Source organism: Coenobita brevimanus, chromosome 55, assembly GCF_032717465.1.
Source record: "Coenobita brevimanus isolate Jiangsu-jjx chromosome 55, ASM3271746v2, whole genome shotgun sequence".
Lineage (NCBI taxonomy): Eukaryota > Metazoa > Arthropoda > Malacostraca > Decapoda > Coenobitidae > Coenobita > Coenobita brevimanus.
In genome coordinates, this window is record NC_137008.1 from 54,378,070 (window position 1) to 54,400,055 (window position 21,986).

At 42.6% G+C, this 21,986-nt stretch overlaps 1 protein-coding gene across 1 annotated transcript in view; it reads right to left on the reverse strand.

Annotated features, from left to right (window-relative positions):
- Window positions 1-8,307: 8,307 nt before the first annotated feature.
- The window catches only part of Cap-D2 (CAP-D2 condensin subunit), a 181,169-nt gene continuing 167,490 nt past the window's right edge, over window positions 8,308-21,986 (reverse strand). Inside the window, exons 27-30 of the mRNA XM_080273545.1 lie at window positions 18,000-18,134; window positions 16,746-17,002; window positions 13,680-13,790; window positions 8,308-8,655 (exon numbers count right to left, since the gene is read on the reverse strand). Coding sequence (XP_080129671.1) covers window positions 8,564-8,655; window positions 13,680-13,790; window positions 16,746-17,002; window positions 18,000-18,134 — 595 coding nt within the window. The 3' untranslated portion in view covers window positions 8,308-8,563. The remainder of the gene's footprint in view (window positions 8,656-13,679; window positions 13,791-16,745; window positions 17,003-17,999; window positions 18,135-21,986) is intronic.

Genomic DNA, 21,986 nt, shown 5'->3' on the forward strand with positions numbered 1-21,986 from the left:
TGTGGAAGATGTTGGTACACCTGATATTATTAAAGATTTCTTTGATTTTGGAATGGATGTAGGAGTTGAAAGTAATGTGCACTCAACTGAACAGGCTAGTTCTATGGTGCACCCAACAGAAAATATAAGTACTAGGGTATCATCACCAATTAGTAAGGAGCAGATATTAGATTTCTTAGAAGGCAAAACAACTGACAATCCCCATTCTCATTTTGGATCAGAATCGGGTTACAAATCAGCTGATAGTCCTCGGTCTCATTTTGGGTCAGAGTCTGGATATGAGTCTAGTTTTTCACCTAGGTCTTCAGGATCTGCTGACGAGCCAGAAGAACAAGGCATGGAACTAGATTCATTCATAGAATTGTTTCCATCTTTATTTTAGTAAATCAGTATATAAAATATAGTAAATATATATAGATATATATATTATATCTAAGCACAGAAGTACCTGCTAAATTTATATATTACTGATAAGGTTAGATTGTAGGGTGTAAGGTTTGCATATGGGGTGAGTCAGTCTTCAGTAAAGCAAATCTCCTATATTTTGTTTAACTATCCTTGTTCAATGAGAAGTCATTGCTTTTATAAGAATTACTGTATTTCCACTTTTTTTTTTTTTTTTTTTAAGCAATAAATGGATTTTTCTATGCACAGTAACCAGGACATAGGTTGTGCCAGACATTTGGCTTTGTCAAAGATCAAAGAGTTTTAAACTGAGAAGGTGAAGGATCTAATTGCAAAACAAATTATTTTGACATTAAAATCATGATTTAGATTACAACTAGTAGTTTTACAAGTCCAATGAATAACATTAAGATCAGTACTACATTTTACTATAGTGATAATACTGAGTGAAGAAACTTTGTGCCAAGAAGTCTGCAGTTTATCAAACTAACCAGAGGTGCCTATGGAAGCGTTAGTATACAATTGCTAGGCAGTGAAGAATTATGCAAGCCCTTCTTGGGCTTCAAACCTCACTGCAATACTGTACAGACCATACAGAACACGACCATAAAAGTAATCACAGGCTGCACAGTTACTACACCTACAGACCACCTACACCAAGAAACCGAAAGTCATCAAAGTCAAGGATCATATAGATGAGAGGCACACAATGCTTGCTACAGCCTCCACAAATCCACACCATCCTGTACACTACATGGCAGCACATCCATACACACAAAGGAACATCAAAACAATACCCAGCACATGATGTTATACAAAAAATACTGTAATCTCTCCCCATTTACCCACCTCAAACCAGCTTTCAGGAGCATGCTCGAATCTCTCGACACTCCATTCGGTCACTTAAAGACAACACACAGCTGTATGCACGGTCTCATGATATCCACGCTTCTGAATCCTACCCTTGTAAGGACAGGGTCCACCTGGCCAGGCTGAGTCGTGGGCATCACCCAGCCCTCTTGAGTTACCAGAAGAGACTGGATGACGCTGTTGATGCCTGTCCAGGATGCAACACAGGACCCCACACTATTAAGCACATAATGGAAGACTGCACTGCACACAGTTGCCTGTATCAACAACTGAGAGCTCTGTGGGAAAACCCGGTCACAGTTGAGGCCTTTTGGATTTGGGGCTGTTCGGTCAGACTAGCTAGGGAACAACTACTACTACTGCTTGGCTGTTGAGAATGATAGAAAGGGTCTGCTGATGAAATATGGACCGCACAGATTAGACAGCATATGATAAAGTGCAGGATGTTACATACTAGAACACGGTACTGTGCAGGGTACTGGTACAAAGGCACAAGTTAGCTTATGGGTATGGCTACATGCAGAGAATGGTTATTCCTAGGGAAAAGTGTGACGCAGTTAGTGTGTTTGGCAAATATGAATTTTACATAACCAATCAGAATGGAATGATTCTACCTCTTATCATGACTAACAAGATGGGGCCACAATATACAGTACTTTGTAGCTCACAGGATGGAGTAAGAATTTCAGGTAAGAAAGATTTAAATACATCACTGAACACTAGTGTTTCTATTTTTGTCACCTCCTCCCTTTTTCTTTACCCACATCTTCACAGACTAAAGATGGAATATGGTTTATGTACCTATACCCACCCTATTGGTAATCCCCCCTTTTTTATTTCCCTTTTTTGGAATCTACTTGCTCCATATACAGTACTTCAGGGAAATATGATTTCGAAGATGAAGTGGACTTTGAAAGGAATAAATAGAGACAAGACATAGTTCCAGATATCTTCACTGATGAAACGTGAAATAAAAAATGAATTAAAATGAGTAGATTACATGGTGGGGAATGACAACAAAATAGTAAGATGCTGGGTAGCAACAGTTCTTGGAAATGGGAGGGATACATTAATCTGATGGACACAGCTGAACTTCCTAGCTTTCAAGGACGTGGCATCAGCATAGTCATCCATCCATCATCTAATCCTGTGTTGCCCCACGAGGAGCATAGGAGCCCCGGGCAAGGGAAGTTGGTCCTGACATTTAAATTGAGAGTGGCCAGCCTAACTTTTCCCCGAGTAGCATCACATGAGCAATAAACCCCAATCCTGCCTTGGATATGAACGTGCCCAAGCTCTATCCAATTGGACTGCTTCAATAACCCACTTACCAGGTGCCATAATTTGGCTATAAGGTTGCCACCCAGTGTAATAAATGGACTCCTATAACTGTGCAGCAAAACCATTTGGCTTTTCACTCAGTGTAGAGTCACATGTAGACAGAAGGAAGAGAAAAGAATGAATGAAAGAAAGAAAAGGAAGGGAGGAAAGGGCAGTCACCCAAGGCAGCACTACATCGAGTGAGTACATGGTAAGCACCCCACTTCCACTAAGTTTAGTCATAACCATTTTTCCCACTTAAAGATGTGGAGATCCAAAAACAGAAAGTACAAGAATGGGAGAATCATAAGCAGCAAGCCCAGTGAAATGAGCCTCACAGTCACACATTATTCAAATTCCAAAAATTGGCTCATTTTTTATTTTTCCCCTTATGAGATGGATGAGAGTAGAAGAATGCTAACAAATTAAAGAAAAGATGGAAAGAATATTATGTAAGGCAAACACAAAGTAATAATGTAAGCAAAACAAAAGCAAACATGACTGGTTTTGGTGGCATTGAGAGGGAATCTGGTGATGGAAAATATGACACTAACGAAAGTGAATAATGTAATGCTGAGACTGATGAATGGCAGGGCATCAGAAGTATATGTGAGGATGATGAAAGTTAGTTGAGTATGGAATGAAGTGTCTTTTGGAAATATGCATGAATATTGGTATATGTGAGTCTCACAAAAAGATAGGCCAAAAAGGTGGATGGATAAGGTAAACGAGTGCTACAGCAAGTGAAGTACAAAGTTACTGATTTTATGAAACAGACTGGGTACCAAGTAGGTTCGATAAGTATAGCATTCCTTCAAATTCAATGAGGTTACGTTCCCCACAACCATATGAATACTCCTTGGAGATCTAAATGTAATAATAACTGCACAGAAGGCAATAACTACATACAGGCCACCTGAAATAATTATATTATGGTTTGGGGCACAAGGGCTTATGAGTAAATGCAGATAAACAAATGTGATGATATCTAGGGTTGGTGGAACTGTCAAAGAAAAGGGAGAGTGGCCATGAGCAATTTGCCACAAGGCCATGGGAAGTAATTCCATCTTGTGCAGTGTTTGTGATAAGTGGGTGCATAAGAGATGTAGTGGTTTTAGTGGCAGACTGTGAGATGCTGATTTTATGTGTGCGGTGTGCCGGGGAAAGCAGGTTGAGATTGTCAGGCGTGAAAGCACTGAACTTGCTGGTGAGTCTCTTGAGTATGTGGAAGAATTATGTGATTTGGGAGACATGTTAGGTGCTGAAGGCGAGGCTGGTGCTAGCTCTGTTGTTAGGGTGAGGAGTGGTTGGAAGAAGTTCAGGGAGCTGTTGCCTCTCCCGACACTGAGAGGGCTCTCCCTACGTGCTAAGGGATCTTTGTATACAGCATGTTAGGAGTGTAATGCTGTATGGTAGTGAGACCTGGGCAGAAAAGGAAGAGGATATGCGCAAGCTCAAACATCCAGGAATGGCAATGATTAGGTGGATGTGCAGTGTGTCGCTGAGTGCAAGGCGTGAGGGGTTAGGTTTACAATGGAAGAGTTAAAGAGGTAGGATGGGATGAGTGTATTAGTGTTATGATGAGGAGAGGTAGATTGAGGTGGTCTGGGCATGTGTAGAGGATGGAGGATGATAACTGAGTGCAGAAAGTGAGAAGCGTTATTAGGGGTGGGGTTATGGGGGGTAAACTAATAAAGACCTGGGATGAGGTCATTATGACCTCAGGGTTAAGGGATTGAACAGGGAGGCTGCTTGAGATCAAGCAGCATGGAGAGCTGCGATTAGGTGAACAAGGCCGACACATGCAAGCATGCTAGAGCCTTCAAAAACGAAACCAACATACAAAATAATGTTTGAACAAATATATATGCCTTCTTTGCTACCCTTGTCATGAATTCAAAGAACACTTGAGGTATAATCAAGGGTGTAGCTAGGATTATTAAAATGGTGGCCAAGGCCACCTGTGAGGGGAACCATGGAAAACTATTAAATGGAGACCTAGAAGTATTACCCCGAAAATTTGGAGTGGCCATTGGGATGGCCACGGTTTTTTCAGGGGTGGCCATCGCCACCCTAGCCAACCCTCTGGTTATGCCACCGATTATAATCTACCCTATACTACTCTTGAAATAACAACTACATGAACTGTAAAATAAAAATGAGTAACTGTACTGTACAGTACTCACCGTTCCAAATACCGGGTAAGAATAAATGCATACTGCATTGTAAGGAGGGGGGGGGGGGGACTGTACTCACCATTCCAATGCTGTTACCTTATTTCCTTCCTTCATCTCCAACTCCCCTGTCATTTTGGTGGTGGTAACTGACTGAGATTACAAAGAAGAGATGATTAAATGATGATATTAAAGCAACCTTTTCAACTAGTCACCCCATTTTTCTCTTTTAAGAACTTAAGCAGCAGTACTAGACTTGGCTAAGGGTGGTAAGGGACACCTGGAGCCATAGTAGAACACTCAAATTAAGTTCACAACTCAACTTTGGGTGTTTACTGTATGGTTGTGTAAAGAGAATAGAGAAAAATGCTTGGTGCCCAGTGAAAAAGTGACAATTTTGCTGCCCATTTAGCCAAACATCCCTTGGCTCCCTCCCTATCCCCCCAGAGGAAGATGGTGGACTGCAGAAGTGTAACTTCAATCTGCAGTTCACTAGATTCACATTCAGATGAGCCTGGGGTTTACAACACTGACAGCTAAAGTGGAAGGAGGTGTGGGAAGCCCAGATGAACAGATATGGTACGTGTGTGAGAAATACGAAGTACTGTACAGTGCCCTCGCACAATGAACGAGTTTATGGGCAGCAAACGAGCTTGTTCACTGTGAACAACATATCTTATGGGAAAAATAGCATATGGGTGGCACCGCTTCCTCAAAGACCACTTTTTGAGCCACAGAGATGTACTAAAGGGCACATTTCAATCACACACAGTACAGATATATAAAATATAAAACACACGGTTATTTCCCTTAAGTGGATCAGCTGGCTGTCCTGATTGGCTTGAATACAGGTGGTTCTGAGGCAAGGAGACACACTTAGGGTGACCCCTTCACATCACCTTTCACTCCTTCGTTCCCGTCACCAGTCCCGCCCTCGTCACTTGACTGAAACACTTCCCCACATGCCTCTACTCATTCACCTCTCCCATAAAACCTTCAAAGTCCACAGATGACACCACTGACATCACATCATCATCGTCTTCACCAGGAAGTGTAGCAGATGATGTTCTGGCTCCAGTTGTTCTTTAGTTCGGTAGTAGCGTGTGATGAGTGTTTTCTTATGTTGACTTCTGTACTGTGCCTTTCAATGTAGTAACAAAAAGTGGTTTCTATTCCACTGAGTACTTCCTGTGTCCTAAGGTAGCTGGTTTCATTTGCCTTGACCTATCTCTCAGAACATCCACTGCCGCTAGAATTTTACTGATCTTCGACGCGGACAAATCTTCGTCCTCCATTGGATTCTGTACAACAGATTAATCAATTATGGCCTCTTGTGCAGCATCTACTGGGGGGAGTGGGGGGTTGTCCAATATGGGAGATGGTGGTTATGGCCTACTCTTTTCCCCGATTTTGTTCACACAGGGTTCAACTCATTCATTATGGTCTTGTGGACCTGATTACCCCCTGCTCGTGCACTAAGCGAATAGTTTACTGTGAATAGGTTCACTGTGCGAGGGCACCGTACAGAAGTTGAAGAAGATAAGAAATTGATAAGGGAGCAAAATGGATGGGTGATGCACATTAATAAGAAACGCACATACTTATTAGCAAGATAATGATGAGTTTACGTGTGCGACGTGTTAGGGAAAGCAGTTGGAGATTGTCAAGTGTGAAACAATTGAACTTGCTGGAGAGTCTCTTGAGTGTGTGGAAGAGTTTTGTTATCTGGGAGACATGATATATGCTGTTGGTGGGGCTGGAGCTAGCTCTGTGGTTAGGGTGGGGAGTGACTGGAAGAAGTTCGGGGAGCTGTTGCCTCTCTTGACATTTAGAGGGCTCTCCCAATGTGCTAAGGGATCTTTGTATGCAGCATGTGTTAGGTGTGTAATGCTGTATGGTAGTGAGACCTGGGCAGTAAAGGAAGAGGATATTCGCATGCTCAGACGTACAGAAATGACAATGATTAGGTGGATGTGCAGTGCGTCCCTGAGTGCAAGGCCTGGGAGGACTAGGCTTACGATGGAAGAGTTGAGAGGTAGGATGGGATTGGAGTGTATTGGTGCTGTGATAAGGAGAGGCAGAGAGAGGTGGTTTGGGCATGTGGAGAGGATGGGGGATGATAATTGGGTGCAGAAAGTGAGAACCATTAATATTAGGAGTGAGGTTGCGAGGGGCACACCAAAAATAACCTGGGATGAACCAAATTTTGGCGCCTGGTGGTTTAGTGGGTAATTATTGTGCTTCAGTCGGATTGAGCCGGTGAAGGTTTATATCCAAGGGGTGGTTGGGGTTGATTGCTCATGTAATGCCACTCAGGGATGAGTGAGGCTGGTCACTCTCATCTTAAATATTGGGACCAGCTGCCTGGCCCCGGGCTCCTACACTCCTCATGGGGCAAAGTAGGATTGGATGATGGATGGATGGAGGTCATTTAGTGTGACCTCAGGGTTAAGGGACTGAACAGGGAGGCTGCCAGAGATCGTGCAGCATGGAGAGCCGCGATTAGGTGACCAAGGCAGACACATCCATGCATGCTGGAGCCTTCAAAAATGAAACTAAACGAAATGTAACAGTCGTTGCATCACATGTTAACTAATTAGTCAGTGATGTCTCAATCACATACGTGTATGAAAAGCAAATCTAAAAAGAAAGGTGCAAATATAGGTGTCAAATATTTCTGCTTCCAAGATGGTGCCATGATTTCAGAGGCATGAATGTTGTGTGAAATGATTGTGTGGTACATTTAAAATGGGACATGGTTTAACAGTTCTTCTTAGTGCTATCTCTTTCTTTATTTCTAGATGCCACATCATCCCATTTGTTAGGTTGGAATAATGAAGATGATGATGTCACTTTCTGACTAAGAAGTCTCCTCTGAGCTTTGGCCAGAATAAAATAAAACATGTTGCTGGATTAAATCACTTACTGGAGATTGTTTCTAATCCCTTTAGCATGGGGGAGCTCTCCTGAGAATAAAGCTCCCTGCCATAAGGGAAACAAAGTAAAAATATTGAAGAGGGTTACCTATTACCAGTAGGATTTTTCAACTGAAACAAGGTTACTTGAGAAATAAGAAGAAAATAGCTTCAGTAGCCACACTAAAAAAATTCATAAACCATCTAAAATCATCAGGGTTCTGGGAAAAAAAAGAAAAAGAAAAAGCTGTCTTAATATAAGACAGCAATCTATTGTTCTTATAATAAATACAACTTGAGTGATAAATCTAGTATATTATAAAAAGTGCTATGGCAGAGACTTAACATTATTTCAAAATTAACAACTGTCAAATAATTTTGGGACTGCTGACTAAGATATAACAACAGATACGATTTATTTGTGAAAGCATCTGAAGAAATACCATTTATTAATAAAAGAACAATTTCTAATGAAATATACCTTACCTATACTGAAAGTAGTAGTCCGTAAAATTCTGGGAAAAATAAAATACCAAGGGTTGAACAAAAATGATCAGTGTTTACTACCTTGATCCATGGAGAAGTACACAACTTCCATACTAAAGTACAGTACAGCTGCAGACAAGAATATCTCTCCACATTCTAATCCTATTCTAACACAAGATTATCAAAAGTTTGTTGGGTTCTGCATTACAGTACCAGGTTTTAAAAGTAATCGTTGACTGTCCTGTTATTTAATTGAATGTTTCAACATGTTATGTCCACAACTGTACATGAATAATCTACTGCACAGACATACTACAAGGGCAAGACTTAGTCACTGCAGGAAGTAAGGACATGCATTAACCCCTGGGTGTTACCCATATAGCACTATAAATTTCAGCTGCTGTCACTCCCATCATCAGCATCTTTGAACCTGAGTGCCTTGCCAGATGAACCTGCTGATTTTATGGTAGATCTCCACAACAGACCTGTCAAAACCACAAGGGTCAAGAGTTATAAAGACAGTAGAATACTACTAGACTCTGTCCATTTTAACTTGGCTGAATACTGAGATGCAACTAGAGATTCTCATTAAAATGTTTTGTGTCATGAAAAAGTGTTTTGGCAGAGACAAAGAGCCATCTGTTGTCCTACTGTCGCTAAATTACAGGAAATAAGCTGCAAAGGAATGAAAATCTATGCCATGATATGGTGTTCACTTTTGATAGACAAATTTACCTAGCTCATCATCATAATCCAGACATCTTTTCCCACCCTAGGGTGGGGTGAGGCTGGGTCCACTGAACCATAAAGAACCTGACAGAATGAGATACTGTACTAACCAAAGTTTGCCAAAGTGAATGGGCCACACACCCATTTACTCACCATTCAAGCCCCTGGAATCCTGGCCGTAGCACGGGCCGAACAGGGTAGTACTCCCGAGGGGAATGGGAATGCTGGTGATAGGGAGAGCTGGAGCTCCTGTTTCACTAGCTATCTAACCATCCCCCTTTGCTGACCTTTTCAGTGTGAGAGTAACATGGAGAGTAGACCAGCATACTCTCTCAAACATTTCCTCTAACTATCTATGCACTACACCACATGCACTTTACATTTCACACAACGTATCCCACTACGTTACAGGGGTTGGCGCCAGCAAGGGCATGCGGCCAGAAAACTTTGCCCCCGCTACCTAGTGGCAGACTTCTAGGGGGAGGCGTGGCGGGGGTTCCGCCGGCATAGATCATGGGTCAGGGCGAGATGGGGCTTGGGCCTGTGCTAGAGGGTACAGGGCATTGCGGTTCCCAGGCTGCCGCTTCCGCCCAATAGAGAGGGGCCTGAACCTGGGAGTAGCGCCCCAGGAGGCTGCCCTATCAGTGGGTGTATAATGGCGGGATAGTTGCAGTGCCAAGACGCGCTTGGAGGGTGTCTCAGCAGCTGTCCTGGCAGGGTGCCCCGAGGCCACTACCACAGCCACTGGTAAGCTGATGGGCTAGGAGTCCCAGATCCATTGCCTGGACCTGGGATTGTGCAGCGAGTGGGACCTGTGCTGTGTCTGTCCCCATTTATTAATACTGAAGATGACAAAACAAAAAACGTTTCAAAGCAAGCCTGAGGACAGTAAATCACCCATGGGGATGAGGGTGGGTTCATGGAATGTGGGAAGTTTGAGGGGAAGAGCAGGGGAAGTCGTTGAGGCATTCAGTAGGAGGTGGGTGGATGTGGCGTGTTTGCAGGAAGTCCGGTACAGGGGTGGATCAGCCAGAAAGATTGTTGGGAAGGACTGTTGCTATAAGTTGTTTTGGCAGGGGGGGACAGACGGATATGGAGGTGTTGGTGTGATGGTTGCGGAGAAATGGGTGGAATATGTTATGAATGTTTCGAGAGTAAGCGATAGGATATTGGTAGTGAAAATTCTGTTGGGAAGAAAGATAGCTGTGATTATATCGGCATATGCTCCACAGGCGGAATTGGATGAATCAGAGAAAGATAGATTTTGGGATGATTTAATACGTGTAGTGGGTGGCATGCGGGATGATGAGATAGTGATTTTGGGAGGGGACTTAAATGGTCATGTAGGTGAAGCAGCACAAGGTTATGAAGGAGTGCATGGGGGATGTGCATATGGTCTAAGGAATGCAGAAGGGGAAAGGATACTCGAGTTTGGGGAGGCAACGGACATGATTGTGTGCAACACATATTTTAGGAAAAGAGACAGTAGGTTAATTACGTATGAGTCTGGGGGAAATAGCAGTCAGATAGATTATTTTCTGGTTAGGAGGGCCGATAGGAGGTTAGTGAGGGATGTTAAAGTTATAGGAAGTGAGGAGTGTGTGCAGCAGCACAAACTATTGATTTGTGATATGGTGCTTAAAGAACAAGTGATGAAAAAGAGGACTTATGTACCTTGGAGGAAAATACGGAAGCTGAAAAACCAAGTAGTAAGGGATGCCTTCTATAGCAAGTTGAGAAGAGTGGTGGCTGAACAGGGAGCTGTAGACAGAGGCGTTAATGAACAGTACAGAGCCCTCAAGAACAATTTCTTGAGAGTTACTGATGGAACATGCAGCTGGACAAGAGGACCACCAAGACATAAAGTAACTTAGTGGTGGGATGAGGGTGTAGAAGCTGCAATTAAGGAGAAAAGAAGGCTTTTCCGGGAATGGAAGAAGGGTGGTAGCAAAGAGGAATATTTGGCTGCCAAGCGTAGGGCTAGGAGAGAGGTATACAGGGCAAAGTCTGAGTCACAGAGACAATTACTTGATAACCTAAATCATGGGGAAAGGAAAAATATATTTAGGGTGGCAGGTCAGGTGAAGAGGGATAATCGGGATATCATAGGTGAGCAGTGTGTGAAGAATGATGAAGGAAGGGTAGTGGTGAACAGTGAGGATATTAAAGATGCATGGAGAGAGCATTATAACCAGTTGTTGAATGAGGAGTTTGACTGGGACAGGGAAGGTTTGGAGCCAGCAGATCCAGTGTCTGGCCCTTGGCCTTTGATTGATACTGCTACTGTGAGTGAGGCAATAGGCAGGATGAGGGTGGGGAAGGCAGCAGGTGTGTCTGGGTTGACTGCCGAAATGTTGAAGGCCTCAGGCGATATAGGGGTGAGTTTAGTCACTGACCTGATAAATAGGATTATTTATGAGTGTATTGTCCCAGATGATTGGCTGAAGAGTGTAATTGTAAATGTGTATAAAGGAAAGGGTTATGCCCTGGAAAGAGGAAGTTATAGAGGTATAAAGCTTTTAGATCAGATAATGAAGGTAATGGAGAGAGTTTTAGAAGGTATGATTAGAGAAAGAATGAATACTGATGAGATGCAGTTTGGGTTTATGCCAGGTAGGGGGACCACTGATGCCATATTCATTGTTCGACAGCTTCAGGAAAAATATATTGGTAGGAGAAGGGATCTTTATTTTGTTTTGTTGATTTGGAAAAGGCCTTTGACAGAGTCCCTAGAGAGGTGGTGAAGTGGGCAATGAGAAAGCTTGGCTTGGAGGAGTGGCTGGTTAGGGTGGTTATGGCCATGTATGTGGGTGCTCACACCCAGGTGAGAGTGAATGGAGATTTGAGTGATGAGTTTTCCGTGAATGTTGGTGTGCATCAGGGGTCAGTCTTGAGTCCCATGTTGTTTATCATGGTACTTGAAGCCCTTTCACGTGACTTTAGAAACGGACTCCCGTGGGAGTTGTTGTATGCTGATGATTTGGTGTTGATTGCAGAGAATGAAAGGGAGGCGGAGGAAAGGTTTAGGAAGTGGAGAGATGGTATGGGGCAAAAGGGTTTAAGGGTAAATGCAGATAAAACAAAAGTGATGATATCTAGGGTTGGTGGCGGTACTGTCAAAGACGAGGGAGAGTGGCCATGTGCAGTTTGCCACAAGGGCGTGGGAAGTACTCGTAATTCCATCTTGTGCGGTGTGCGTGATAAATGGGTGCATAAGAGATGTAGTGGTATCAGAGGTAGACTGCGAGATAATGCTGATTTTATGTGTATGGCATGCCGGGGTGAGCAGGTGGAGATCGTCAGACGTGAAAGGATTGAACTTGCTGGTGAATCTCTTGAGTGTGTGGAAGAGTTTTGTTATTTGGGAGACATGTTGTGTGCTGGAGGTGGGGCTGGAGCTAGCTCTGTGGCTAGGGTGAGAAGTGGTTGGAAGAAGTTCGGGGAGCTCTTGCCTCTCCTGACATTGAGAGGGCTCTCCCTACGTGCTAAGGGGTCTTTGTATGCAGCATGTATTAGGAGTGTAATGCTGTATGGCAGTGAGACCTGGGCAGTGAAGGAGGAAGACATTCGCCGGCTCAGACGTACAGAAATGACAATGATTAGGTGGATGTGCAGTGCGTCCCTGCGTCCAAGGCCTGGAGGGGCTGGGTTTACAATGGAAGAGTTGAGAGGTAGGATGGGACTGGAGTGTATTGGTGTTGTGATGAGGAGAGGTAGATTGAGGTGGTATGGACATGTGGAGAGGATGGGGGATGATAATTGGGTGAGGAAGGTAAGAAGTGTTAATATCGGGGGTGGGGTTATGAGGGGCAGACCGAGAAAGACATGGGACGAGGTCATTAAGTGTGACCTTAGGGTTAAGGGACTGAAGAGGGAGGCTGCAATGGATTGTGCAGCGTGGAAAGCCGCCATTAGGTGACCAAGGCCGACGCATGCAAGCATGTTGGAGCCTTTAAAAACGAAACGAAACGAAACGAACTTGGCTACTTTCATCACTGTGCCTTGGCTTAGTAACATCATATATTATACCGTAATACTAGATTTACTACTCCCACAAGTGGTAGGTGGTGGCAATCATCATCCACTCACTTGATGTAGTTTTGCCTACTTCCTTCACTTTTATCATCCTATTTCTGTGTGTGCCGTCCGCTCCTATTTCTCCCTTTTCTTTCTGTCACTTTTTATTAACCTTCTTTTCACTTCAGGTGACAAGTTGGTTTCCTTAACTCAGAAAACCATTAACAACAGTAGGCGGAAACCATATAACCAAAAAGCAGAGTGAAGTGAATCCTGCTAAAGTGCTCCTGTTAACTGGGTGGAAGGAAATGCGGCATCCAACCAGGAACCAAAACTCCAACTTTTTCCTTGTGCCTCGTTGTGGTGAGGCGCTGTCAACCACAAGGGAACATTGTTTCACCTCATAGGATGACCCTGCTGAGGCAGTTGCTTGCCAGTGGTTGGGGGGGGGGAAAAAAAAAAAAAAAAAAAAAAGTGGGGGGAGGGAAGGGGGTTATTATTCACAACAAAAACAACAACTACCGTACTATCGACAGGAAGCTAAACTAAATGTGAAAACCAGCTGTAGACAGAGAGAGAGAGAGAGAGAGTTTCAGGATTAACTTCCTGGGCCTGGTTATTGCTGGATAATCATATTCAACTTTAGTCAAACATCCCCAGGCTGTAGGGTTAGGCATATCTGTGGAAGTTTACTGTACAGTGCTGTGAAGACATGTTCTACAGATTCGACAAGGGTGTTCTGAAGGTGATACAATTAACTAACCGGTGTTGTTTCTATGAGCGGGATGAAGCGATTCACGAAAGTCCTCCTCTCCTTCGTCACTCTCCTCACTTTCACTGTACAACTGTTGCCTTCCACCTCTTCTTTTCTTAACTGGAAAAAAATTATTATTATTCACTTTCTTTTTAAAGACAATCTGAAAACTAAAAATTTCAACCAAACAATTTTTTTCTTCATGAAAAATATTACAAATAATAGCGTGGTGTAAACAAAAACTGGCTTAAAACTGTCATTTACGCAATGAAAGGTTTTATTTGCAGGCCAATATTAACATATTTCTTTTCTTGAAATATATGTTGAATATCAGCTGCAATACAAATCTAAGAAGCCCCTTAAATCCAGGTTACATGTTTTCGGATTTTTTATTTTATTTTTTTATTCCACTTTCAACTTCTGGACAATTCCCTTAAAGTTGCGGGAGACCTCTTGCAGTGAAGGGTTTAGTGAATGCTATATCTCACCTTTCCAGTTTGTAAGCCTCTTGAAAGATGGATAAAATTAAATGGTAGTTGCATGGACAAAAAAGTACACCACTTAAGTGAAGAGATTCAATAAGCTTTAGGAGATACTTTACCAAACCTTGCTGAGGCCTGTTGTTTTTGTGGCCCTTGGTCCTAAGCTTGTATGAATATGAACTGCAGGCTAAGTTACCCTTTTCTTGCAGTCCATTATCCTCCTTGCAAGGAATAAGAAGTGAATCCACAGACATTTGTATAACTCATCAACACAGCTGTCAGGTTATATCAATACCATCATGAGAGGACATTCCTCTCCCTCATGAACAATGATGGCAGACAGGATGCATGTATACCATCTGCCAGTTTTCAGATATGTAACATGGCAGGCAACTCTAGGTTTTATATACAGATACTGCTCCAAACAGCTAAACCATAGCAAAAGAAATGCAATGTTTAAACCCCTTCAATCTTAAGACGTATATCCTATTCTATTTTTACCATCTACAGATTATTATATTCATTTATGGACTGACTGTTCAAACTAGAGGGTTGGATACAGACTTCACATACCCCTTCTCCATTAGAAAACCTTCCTAAGTTGAATATAATCACCTGGTGAGTAATTGTAAAACGAATATACGGTGGAATCTCCTAAATCGCGTGATTCCAAATAGTGGATTCTTAATACATTGCGACATCATGCAAGTTCGCATCATCATCATCATCATCATCCGGACCTCCTTTCCCACGCTAGGGCAGGACGAGGAGCAGCACATCCAGACAGCCTAGGTTTGCCTAATCCAATGGGCCATGCTTCCATTCACTCATCATTCAAGCCCCCAGAATCCTGGCTCCACCTGATACATCATAAACATTCACCACATTCTGTAGCCTCACATAAACGTATTCAATAGTGTCAATCGGATGCAAGTTTGCAACATCAGTAAATCACAGAAATTACACAAAATCTGCAGATGCAGACATAAAAAATGATGCTTTTCTGAGGCCTTGTGTAATACGTGCCACCCATTACCTCAAGTCTGCGCACCTAGCTGGATGTAAACCAATCTTAGTCAAGCATTGCAATTACTAAACCTATCATATTCTACCATAGCACTTACTATAAGCCAATCAATGAGCTTCCTTCCCACACCAAGCATGAAGGCTGTTAGTGTTCTATGGTGACCAGTTTGATATAGGTTTGGGGATATGGGGGGTAACTTTTCCCAGATGACACACTCAAAAGTAATTTTCCCCGTATGATAAGTTGCTGTATTTCTAAATCTTGAAATTCTCAAAGTGCGATGTGTGCTGAGTCTCATAAGACTGTGATTTACAAGATTCCACTATACATCACTGGATTAATATGTTTAACCCTTTAACCGCGGGTGTCATTCCAGAATGACGTTGCAAAAACTGGACCAAACCGCGGGTGTCATTCTCGAATGTTTGTGAATATTTTGAATACCCCGCGTTTTTTCCGTGCGCCAATTGTTTCAAGGGAGAGTAGCTATTAAGTTCTTTCACTCCAGCCGACCCCCACCTCCCTCTTCCCCCCCCTGGGGCCCCACCTCCCACCCCCTGGGCCCCCCACCCCACCCCTGACCAAGCGCGCATCAGTATCTGTCCAGCTGTGTGAGTGACAACACATGTTGATGTGGCAGTGAAGTGCAGGCAATTACAGTGCCTTTTACCTGTCTCAGTGAACACAGAGTGGGTATTTATCGTATGTGCAGTGTTCATATATGTTTATAGTATTATTATCAGAATGTGATTGGCATTTGGTAATGGTGTGTGAGCGAAAAATAGTGATTACAACACCGCTGATGTGGCAGTGAAGTGCAGGCAATTACAGTGCCTTTTACCTGCCTCAGTGAACACAGAGTGGGTGTTTATCGTATGTGCAGTGTTCATATATGTTTATAGTATTATTATCAGAATGAGGTTGGCATTTGGTAATGGTGTGTGAGCGAAAAATAGTGATTACAACATCGCTGATGTGGCAGTGAAGTGCAGGTAATTACAGTGCCTTTTACCTGCCTCAGTGAACACAGAGTGGGTGTTTATCGTATGTGCAGTGTTCATATATGTTTATAGTATTATTATCAGAATGAGGTTGGCATTTGGTAATGGTGTATGAGCGAAAAATAGTGGTTTTACACCCCTCACTTCTAATGGCACTGCCCGTCCTGTGAAAGTCAACAAAATCATGAAACCTACATCAATGGAAAGCTGAAGGTTAGTACTTTCTAATCGTACCTTATTTTTTTCTCTAGCTTTATTCTGTGCAGAGTTATTAAGGTTTAAAGGTTTGTTTACATTTGGCTGAAACCCCCGCGGGAGAGGACAGTCAGACCAAAACAATACCCGCGGTTAAAGGGTTAAGGAGATGACCTTAAGCAACGCTGGGTCTGGTTAGTACTTGGATGGGTGACCGCCTGGGAACACCAGATGCTGTTGGCATCCCCATGTGTCAAGTGGGGTTGGTGGAGGATTAGTGCCCCTCCCTGTAAAACAAGTAACTCTAAGCCCTTGGCCACCCCGTCTGGGATACATGGTGTCTGGCAATGAATGAATGAGATGACCTTACCTGTGCTAGAGGGAACTGTTTTTTTGGCCCGGGACTTAGCAGTGGCTACTTTATTTACTAAATTTTCATCCTCCACACCCTTCTGGTGACATTGCTCTAGCTTCTCTTCCAGCTCCTCCACCATGGCTTTTGCTTCAGGCTTCACTGTCTTCTGAGCATTTGCCATGACGCCCAAGAAGAATTCATATACTTCTGGCTCATACAGTTTGTCAGCAAAACAGGTGAAGTTTTCACCAAGTTTTCTGATGCTCCTCTCACTGTAATATGAAAATGATATATTGTCTTTAGAGTTATTACATCAGATGCAACAGATTTAGAAAAAAACTGGCATTTGGATATGGTACCCAAATTGTTATTGTGCCCTATAGCACTTTATGATATTAGAGATGACGATGGGACCAAACAGTAAATTCTGGGGTAGGTATGTCGTGCTCTGTGTCCCCGACATTTATGATGGGAAACTGTATGATTAAGTACGATAAATTTACAATGGCCTCAATGTTTATGCTGTTTATTGGTATTAGAGGTAGACTGCAAGATAATGCTGATTTTATGTGTGAGGCGTTTCGGGGAGAGCAAATGGAGACTGTCAGGCATGAATGGATTGAACTTGCTGGTGAGTCTCTTGAGTGTGTGGAAGAGTTTTGTTATTTTGGGAGACAGTTTGTGCACTGAAGGTGGGGCTAGGGTGAGAAGTGGTTGGAAGAAGTTCAGGGAGCTGTTGCCTCTCCTGACACTGAGAGGACTCTCCCTACATGCTAAGGGGTCTTTGTATGCAACATGTGTTAGGAGTGTCGCAGGCTCAGATGTACAGAAATGACAATGATTAGGTGGATGTGCAGTGCGTCCCTGCGTGCAAGGCCTGGGGGGGGGTTGGGTTTATGATGGAAGAGTTGAGGGGTAGGAAGGGACTGGAGTGTATAGGTGTTCTGATGAGGAGAGGTAGATTGAGATGTTCTGGGCACGTGGAAAGGATGGGGGATGATAACTGGCTACAGAAGGTGAGAAGTGTTAATACTGGGGGTGCGGTTGTGAGGGGTAGACTGAGAATGACGTGGGACGAGGTCATTAAGTATGACCTCAGGGTTAAGGGACTGAACAGGGAGGCTGCAATAGCTCGTGCAGCATGGAGAGCCGCCATTAGGTGACCAAGGCCGACGCATGCAAGCATGTTGAAGCCTTCAAAAATGAAAACGAAAAAAATGTACATTCAGCAACTGTTTGACATAAAAGGATGAATCCTGTTAAACTTACTTGAAGTGCAGAAGAGAAAGGCAGTAAGCAATGTCTCTCCACTGACGAACATTTAGAGTTGCTTGGAATCTGTGGCATAACTTCTCCACTAAGTTTTCTTGTTGTTTCTCTTTTTGAATAAGCGAAAATATGCTTCTGAAATATGAAATTAAAACATTTTAACATACTGGTATTTCTTTATCATAACTCAAAAGCAATATTACTATATGGCTATATGCAGTTCAGAAACTATATACTATTACATATGCAGCAAGTAAGACTTAATATGCCAGGATCTCTCCAACCTGAAGCAGTCTATACAGTTAAGTCAACTGACAATTTGGTTATGGGTTAAGGGCTGTACCATTAAAACACAGTGCAAAGATGTGGAAAATGACAATAATTTCTGAAGCATGTGAGGACAATATGTACCTGACATTTCTGTTATCACTGTTGACTACACTCAATATGGGATACTGGCTAATGACATCTAACAAATACAGATGTTTCATAAATGATGAAAAATCTGGGGCCTCCTTACATCTTTTCAAAGTGAGCTTTAATTATGACAAGCATTTTTAAGCTTAATGAACTAGATAAATCAAGACTACAGTACTGCATAGGGAACTACTGGGGCACTGCGAAGTAACTGAAACTGTAAAATCATATTTAATGGTACTAAGGAAACTTTTATGATACAACCATCATACATGAAAGTTATATCATCATCATCATTATTTTTCTATATGTATGGACTTCAAATACACTAGCCAGGTAGTATCAGTTTGTCAATTATCAAGATAAATGGGGTGCCTGTACAGGATTTATAACCCTAGTTACATAATAGTAAATTCACTGATCAATTCTATGTGCATACTCTACACACTTTAGAAATTTATGACTTGGAGGATTCAAATAAATCTAATCAGTTCACAATGAGGTAAACCTGACAACATGGACTAAACTCAAATATGAATACCGTACACCCTTGTTTTATGATGAGGATGCATTTGAATAAAATCCATTGCATAACAATTTATCACATACTGAGTCAATTACACTGAGACCTCATTATAACATGATGAACTGAAGGAAAAAGCAGATGGAATTTGTGGTAGGTGGGGACGCTCACCATCCACTCACTCGATGTAGTGCTGCTTTGGATGTTTGCCCTTTCCTTTTGTCCTTCCTTCCTCTTCTGTCTTTCTTTCCTTAATTCTTTCCTCTTCCTTCTGCCTATGGGTGACTCTACTTTGAATGACAAGCCAAATGGTTTCCTGTACACCAGGAAACCTTTTACAATGCAGGGTGGTAACCATATAACCAAATTATGGTGCCTGGTGGTTTAGTGAGTAATTATGGCACCTGGTGGTTTAGTGAGTAATTATGGCGCTCCAATCAGACTGAGCCTGTACAGGTTTATATCCAAGGGGTGGCTGGGGTTTATTGCTCACATAATGCCACTCAGGGATGAGTGAGGCCAGTCACTCTCATCTTAAATGTCAGGACCAACTTACCTAGCCCTGGGTTCCTACACTCCTCATGGGGCAACACAGGATTGGATGATGGATGGGTGGATGGAATATTCAATAGTTCACTATATAATATGTTTGATAGGGGCCTGCTGTACCAGACCTAGGGTCACTATATATGAGAAATGGCCCAGTAGGTACCGGTATTCAAGTAGGATAGTTTATAAAGATATTAATACAATAAATAAGCATTGTATGTGTTTGTCCTGTGCTCCTTGAATACAGAAGATCAAAGTGTGACTATAAGGACAAATTAAGTGCTTGTCCTAGGATGTGCCCTGCCACCCATGCACTGATCATGTGATTCCTCCTGCATGCCTCATGGCCTGCATGGTGCATCAGGCATCTCCAATGTCCACCAACTCACATGTGGCTGTCCGGTTGGCCACCGGATGCACTCCCTATATCATCCCCTGGTTTGGTATGTAAGAAAAGTTGTTCACTAGGGTCAAAGGGCCTGTTATATCTAAAGTCCAGCATAAATGGGTCTGTTAAAGCAAAGTCTCACTGTACAATATAGGTTCAGTGGGGATATATTTTTGGCCAAGGATCATCCACCCAACAGTCTCAAAGTAAGCTTCCAGTTCACATAAACTGGCAGATAATTTATTTCGCTGCACTTCACTTACTGTTTGAGCTCCAACACCACACTATCATGCCATCACTGACACTAATATGACCTATAGTGGTGAGAGGAAAGGCCATCTTTGAATGAATCAATGACTGTAAACTTGTGAAAGAGCGACTGTATATGCAAAAATGGCAATCGTATATTAACAAGTAAGGAGAATCCTAACGTATATTGAAAAAAGGGCCTAACTTTTCTGTTTTCATATACACAATTCATTGCATACTGGTTCATTGTATAACAAGAGTCTGATGTAACCTTGAAAAATAAGTCTTGTATCCTTTTTGCCCTGAGATGGGACTTTTGTGATGCTACATATGAGGAATATTTTGATATACAAAAGTAGAGCGATACAAGGATTACTCCAGTGATGCAATAAATGCAATATACCATAAAAACTCAAGAGCATAATCTTTTTCTAACCAATGATTTCACCCCCCATCATGGCATATATTTAAAAACTAATACTTTACTGGATTTCTAAAAACAAGAACAAACTGATTAATGAAATATTGTAATTTAATTATCAAGCACTGTTTCATTTATGAAGGCTCCAGCATACTTGCGTGCATCAGCCTTGGTCACCTAATGGTGGCTCTCCATGCTGCTCTATCTCTGGCAGCCTCACTATTCAGCCCCCTATCCCTGAGGTTACACTTTATGACACTGTTCCAGGCCTTCTTCTATTTTTTTGGTTTGCCCCTTGCAACCCTACCCTTGATGTTCACACACCTAACCTAACACACCCAGTCATCATCTTCCATCCTCTCAACATGCCCAAACCATCTCAATCTACCCCTCTGCATCACAACACGAATACATTCAAGCCCCATTCTTCCTCTCAAATCTTCAGGCACAATCCTAACCTCCCAGGCCTATCCTTCAAGGATGCACTACACATCCATCTAATCATTACCATTTCTGTATGCTTCAGCCTATGAATATACTCTTCCTTTACTGCCCAGGTACACTCCTAACACATGCCTCCTCTGACCACTCCTTACTCTAGCCACAGCGTTAGCTCCAGCCCCACCTCCAGCACATATCATGTCTCCCAAATAACCCCACATTTAAGAGGGATGGGGTTGGGTAGGGGCATGGGATAGGAGAGAATAAATTTGCAACAGTCCCCTTCATGCCATAAGGGCTTGGAGCCAAACTACTGTGGTCCATTACATTTAAGCGCTGATGACCGGCCTATTCCCCCTGGTGGTACTACAAAACTGAAAGACCTCCAGTCACCTCTTGTAGATCGAACCTATACAAAGATATCACTCATCTTAGATGTTCAAACCACCAATGTAAGCAGTAACAGAGGCTTTTAAGTGCCTTGTGAAATGGATGTATATTCAGTTAGTAATCATTCAAGTCCTCAATTCTTGGCTCCATCACAGAAACGTTATCATCCACACGTCATTTCATCTTCATTGTGGCAACCAACAGCCAAATTAACCTTTTCAATACGATCATATATTTATTTCTGAATGGCATTTTGGAATGTGGGTAGTTTTAAGGGTAGAGGAGGGAAAGTGGTGGAGACCGCATGCAGTAAGCAGGTTGACGTCTGTTGCTTACAGGAAGTTAGGCATAGGGGAGGATGGTAGAAGTTATTTAGGATGGGACGTGTGGACGAATACAGTAGTGTGGGCATACTTGCTGATGAGAAGTCAGTGGAGTGTGTTATGAATGTACTAAAGAGTGAATAACAGGATTACAGTGTAGCCTCATTATATAACAACGATAATTTAAAAATTATACAGTCTCAATATAACATTAAGATACTGATCGCGATTTCGCTAGAATGATAATTTCGAAGACCATCTCCAAGAATCTTGTGTCAACGTGGTG